The sequence below is a fragment of the Rhinopithecus bieti genome, unplaced genomic scaffold, assembly GCF_001698545.2.
Source record: "Rhinopithecus bieti isolate Rb0 unplaced genomic scaffold, ASM169854v2 scaffold_5051, whole genome shotgun sequence".
Lineage (NCBI taxonomy): Eukaryota > Metazoa > Chordata > Mammalia > Primates > Cercopithecidae > Rhinopithecus > Rhinopithecus bieti.
The window spans coordinates 934849-941129 of NW_016804599.1; the positions used below are offsets into that span (position 1 = coordinate 934849).

General features: G+C 33.2%; 1 protein-coding gene across 3 annotated transcripts in view; it reads right to left on the reverse strand.

The window, feature by feature from the left end:
- The window catches only part of GLS (glutaminase), an 85293-nt gene that overhangs the window by 62522 nt on the left and 16490 nt on the right, over nt 1-6281 (reverse strand). For all 3 annotated transcript variants that reach the window (XM_017869366.1, XM_017869368.1, XM_017869367.1), the window contains exons 4-5: nt 2638-2767; nt 961-1040 (exon numbers count right to left, since the gene is read on the reverse strand). In XM_017869366.1, coding sequence (XP_017724855.1) covers nt 961-1040; nt 2638-2767 — 210 coding nt within the window. The remainder of the gene's footprint in view (nt 1-960; nt 1041-2637; nt 2768-6281) is intronic.

The window sequence follows — 6281 nt, forward strand, 5'->3', positions numbered from 1 at the left end:
AAAATTTAGGTAAAATTACAACTCTGATATAAACTTTTCAAGCTGTATTCACTTACAAGTTGTACATCTTATGTAAGTTGTATTTTAATAAAACAGAAATACTTTAACAAAAAAACAAAAAACAAAGGAATACATCTCTGAGCTAAGTCTTTAAATGAGTGAAAAAAGAATACTGATTTTTCTCTTTGGCATAATTTTCTGATAAAACCAAATTATAAGGTGATAATAATCTTTATGTCTAATTCCCAGCACAATGAACAGGGTCATTCTTGAAAAAATATTCTAGAACTTTACCATTTTCCAAGGGCCTCTCTTAATTCTTTGATTTTTAAATCAAATCATTCTCTTTAAAGTGCCCTCACATCACTATCCTTTTTATAATTCTGCAAGTTCCTCATCTGTCAGCAGCTGTGCCTGCAATGTAAGCAATTTCCAAATGCTGCTTTCATGGACTTCATGAAATCCTACATGTTTTCAACTGACTTTTAACTTTGCAAATGAACCAATGAATAATGGGATACGTTATGTTGCACTGTCTTAATTCTCATGCTAATTATATCAGGAACACAAGGAACAAAGACTATGACAGATGGGTAACCAATGTTAAGCTGAGAAATAGGGACTAATTTTATTACTGGTCAGTTCATTAGAGAATAGTGTCATGTTTTGACAAGTCTGCTTTTCTGAAACAAACTGGTAACTGCAGGTATTTGAATAATACTCAAAAAGTGAGACTACAACTGTGACTAAAATAGATATCTCATAAAACTTAATATAATGTTACTGTTTCAGTTGAGTTTTTAAAACTTAAACTAAAATCTAAATTTACCTTCTGAAATTATGTCCTGTTAGGAAATTAGTCAATTTCCGCTATAAAAGATGATCTTCTCCATGTCATTCTCACCATTATACAAAAGTTAAGGCTTAGAGTTGGTTTTCATGAATTTGAAATACACTTACCTCTGTCCATCTACTGTACAAACAGACACACCCCACAAATCAGGACTGAATTTGGCCAGTTGAGGAATATAATCTGCAACCTATCCAAAAGATTGGAAAGAAATGAATAGAAATAATATTGGCAAACAATATATTTTCTTCCACCAATAAATTTCTTATCTCATTTACCTTCTACCAATGACTAGTTATTTTACAACACTCAGTGGCTTCGTAGTCTTATCTTCTATAACAATGCTCATGAAAACTAAAGGCAAAACAGAATTGAGAATTATGAGATCTAAAGTGACTTCTCTCAGTCTCTATTATTTATTGTTTTCCAATGCATTCTTTCTTTCTAATGCATTCTTTCTCTCCCATGTTTAGTAGGAGAGTCTAGCAGAGGAACTTGGACTGTCTTTTTTTGTTTGTTTTTTAAGCAGGAAAAAAGTAAAAAATTTATTTAATCAGGGTCATGGGTGCTAGTAGGGTTTCACTAAGACATTAGGAATCAAGTACTTAAAAATAAGTAATAAGTATTTACACTGAAGTTGTTACACAGTTGAATCTTAAACATGGACTTAAACTTCAAAGAGTGCATTTATATGCAGATTCTTTTCTGCCTCTGCCACCCCCAAGACACAAGACCAATCCCTCCTCTTCTTCTTCAGTCTAAACACGAAGATGATGACAATGAAGACTTTCAAGGTGATCCATTTCCACTTAATAAGTAGTAAACATATTTTCCTTATATCTTCTCAATACCATTTTCTATCCTCTCACTTTATTGTAAGAATACGGTACATAGGCCGGGCGCGGTGGCTCATGCCTGTAATCCCAGCACTTTGGGAGGCCGAGGCGGGCAGATCACAACGTCAGGAGCTCGAGACCATCCCGGCTAACACGGTGAAACCCTGTCTCTACTAAAACCAGAAAAAATAGCCGGGCGTGATGGCAGGCGCCTGTAGTCCCAGCTGCTCTGGAGGCTGAGGCAGGAGAATGGCGTGATCCTGAGAGGCGGGGCTTGCAGTGAGCCGAGATTGTGCCACTGCACTCCAGCCTGGTCAACACAGCCAGACTCCGTCTCAAAAAAAAAAAAAGAATACGGTATATAATAAATATACAAAATGTGTTAATGGACTATTTATGTTATTGGTAAGGTTTGTAACAGTAGTTACAAGTAGTTAAATTTTAAGGGAGTCAAAAGTTATACTAAGATTTCTGACTGCGTGTGGGGTTGGCATCCTTAACCCCTGCTTTGTTCCAGGGCCAACTGGATTATACTAAAGCTACCCAAAGTTAAAAGAAAACAAAAACTTTCTATATGAAAATCAAATAGTCCCTAGTATTACTTAGAGGATTTTAAAAACTAGAAACATTTCATTTAATATGGCAGGATATCAGATCTGCAGAAATTCTGAATAAGGTTCTTTAAATTAATTAAAATTTTAAAATCCATCACCATCATCTGAAAATAAAAAAATCTTACTCGATTTCTCTTTAGCCAGAATAACAAAGTTAAACATTTAAAATATTGTAAAAACACTAAATCCAGTGGCTTCACTTAACTTAAATTTCTTAAGCAAAGCTAAAGTGTTTTCTTTAGCAAAACGCAACTACACAATTTACTCTCTAGACCTCAAATTGAGCTGAATGTATTAAGTGATTGGGTTATGAAAATATGTACATCAAAAGCATTACCTTTCCTCCAGACTGCTTTTTAGCACTTTCATATAACTCATCAATGTGTGAGGTAAAAGACATAAAGTCAGGAATGACAAACTTTCTTCTAAAGGCTTGTGTCAACAAAACAATGTTGCTCTGAACACATCTGTGGAATGTAAGAAAAATAATTAATCAACTGGGTGCCTTTCAAATATTAGAACTTGGTAATAATAGTAATAATTAGGATACTGTTTAAATAATAAATTTATCATTTTATACGACTAAACTCCATAAATTTTGCTTTCTATATTATTTTCTTTCCTTCTAGCAGGCTTTCAAGTAGTTGCTTATAAGCTGTTCAACATGTAAGAGAAATAATCTGGATGTGCCTAAAATTGTGTCAAAAACTAAAAGACAAGGCGTTCCACCAGGTTTAAGTATTAAGACCATCTGAAACAAGCTTCTTACTCAGAGTTGGTAAACATTCAGCATGATGACATCTGGTTAACAAAATTCAACTGCCATGGTTGAGATCTTGTTTATTTATCAAGTAATCTCAGAAATACATCTCTTAGTTCTTCTATAGCTATTACTGGCATTTCATTTAAAAATTAAACATTTTGCATTTTAACATATTTTTCCTTAATTATATCAACTGTTTAGTCAGATTAATTTACCTCTTAAATGTCTGTTGAAATGCTTGTAAAATAATGTATAATTTGAAAAAAAATTTCATATGTAGTATAATAAATTTTATATTATTTGAGTCACCAAAATGTTATATTACAATATTCTATTTAATATATGTAAATACAATGCAGAATAAAAATGTTTCACTGTTAAAAAAGTACTTTAAAAACATAGTAAACCAAGTGGATGGGAGAGCATGACATTCTGAAATCTAATAATTTGAATTGTATTCTGCTTTTTGCTAAAAAGAATAAGCCAGAAAATCAGTATATTAATGTAGCCTTTAAAAAGTTTCGCAAATAGATTACAGCCAATCGTATATTCTGAGCTTCTTAAGTCTCTATAATACAGTAATAGAATATTTAACTAATATTTAATTAATAAAGGAAGACTTGCTAACCACGGTGTTAAGCCATAATACCAACAGTAACAAACCTTAAGAGTAAGATACTCTCAGTATTTCTTGTTTAGTCTGTAGTAAATGAGAAATTTTTAAATCTCAATATTTTAATTCAGGTTGTTCTAGATAAAACCAAATTAAAGTTAAAAGCCAAGTTTCACAGTTTATGAATAAGAATTCAGAATAATATAAACTCATTTGTTCAATATAAAATTAACACACAGTTCAAAAATAAAATCCTAATAGAAATGACCATTGTTTCAGTCATAAGTATCCCCCTATTGACATTAAAAAATTATAGTCCTAATTTCCATAAATTATATATTACTAACACGCTAGAGCTAAGAAATATTTACTTCAATAAACAATCATTTTCAGATAGTTTCAATGTTAATCTCAAAATGTTACCACTGTCTTAATATTTTAATGTTTCAAAAGCTTCTAAAATCCAACTTGCAAGTATCAGAGTTGCAAGAGATATACATCAAACACCACCTTTCTCAGAGGAAAGAAAAATAGAATTCCTGATCTTAAACCAGTATTTATATCTACAACAAATCAAATATACTTCTTCATTTTTCAATAAGTTATAAATGAAAAAATGAGAGCTGCTGAACAAATTTAAATTATTATTATTATTATTTTTTTTTTTTTTGAGACGGAGTCTTGCTCTGTCACCTGGGCTGGAGCGCAGTGGCCGGATCTCAACTCACTGCAAGCTCCGCCTCCCATTCTCCTGCCTCAGCCTCCCAAGTAGCTGGGACTACAGGGGCCCGCCACCTCGCGCGGCTAGTTTTTTGTATTTTTTTAGTAGAGACAGGGTTTCACCGGGTTAGCCAGGATGGTCTCGATCTCCTGACCTTGTGATCCGCCCGCCTCGGCCTCCCAAAGTGCTGGGATTACAGGCTTGAGCCACCGTGCCCGGCCCACAAATTTAAATTATTAACCTACCACCATTTAACTATTTTCATCAGCACCTTTAAAAGGATTTATAATTAACAAAATTATACACTCAGTGAAACTTTATGAATGTTCTGCTGTAGTAGAAGGTGCTGGTAAAGCTGTTGCAACAGCCTTCACTGGTAAATTAACAGGTGACAAAGCCAATCTTGCCTCTCAGGAGAGTATCTAACTGCATACTGATCACCATTCCAAACAGCAAGGTTTTTCTTGGGAGTTATTTTAATATAGATACCATGAGTCTAACTAGGAAATTAGAAGTCATATAAAACGAACTCTGAGGAGGTGCTTATGCTTTTCAGCAAGTTATATCTATCTCTGTCCTTTGTTCAGTTTTCTTATCTGTAAGCCGGGAATAATCATTTTCTTTCCTTAAGTGTTTATAACTAAAAACGAATGAAATGCACAATGATTTACAAGACACTTCTCACCAATAATTTTTCATTTGTAAAATAACATAATAAATATGAAATCTTTAAGAAAATCAAACACAAATGAAAGGCTACCATTCACTTTCTTGCAAAACAAAAAGATCAAAAAATTATGATCATACAAAGAAACAGTTCTAACACCTATAAAGTTAAAATGCATGAATAAATAAAGGATTAGTTTTCAACACAAATATTTTTACTTCTATTAGTTTTAAGGTTTACTAGCATTAAAAACAATTGACTATCAAGCTGGGTACAGGCAGTCTCCAACTTTCGAACAGGTTATACTCCAAAAGTATACTTAGAATGTATTTTTCCAAGTTAAAAAAAGTCACACATAATAGTTGTTTCTCAGATTACCGAAAAGTCTAAAATATTAATCTACAATATATTTTAGGTAAAATATTAACACATTGCTTCAACCAAACCTATGCAACTTTATAAATTATTTCTCTGGTGAAAAATGAATCCCATGTTTTAACATCTCCTCCCCAGCTGCATGGAAGGGAGAAGTTTATTTCGGGCAACACTAACTAGATAACTCCTTATATGTGAAAACAAAGAAAAGAACATCTCTGAAGCAATCATCTTTCCAGGTGACTGAAAACTATTAAAAGGTTAATAGTTGGAGGTTTTGAACTACCTCATTCTAAGAATAAAGAGAGAAATAATTATGCCTATAGACTTGTACTTCTCTACCGGTTGCTCTTATAGACCATAAAACATTTGTCAAGTTAGAAACTGCCTGTATTACAAGCATAGATTTTTAAAAATTGGATTAGTGTTTTAAAACAATAGTAATTACTATCTCTTAATATAATTGCAGGTAGAAAATTTAATGTTTGCAGTTCCCTGGCTTAATAATCAAAGGATTTAAATTGTTTTTAATTTCATATTTAAACACAGCAACATGTTTATAAAACATAAATATCTTTTCAAGTATTAAAAACGTGTAACTTTGGGAGGCTGAGGTGGGTGGATCACCTGAGGTCAGGAGTTTGAGACCAGCCTGGCCAACATGGTGAAACCCTGTGTCACTAAAAATACAAAAAAACCAGGCGGGCACCTGTAATCCCAGCAACTTGGGAAGCTGAGGCGGGAGAATCACTTAAATCCGGAGGCAGAGGTTGCAGTGAACCAAGATCATGTCACTGCACTCCAGCCTGGGCGACAGTGAGACTCCGTCTCAAAAAAAAAAA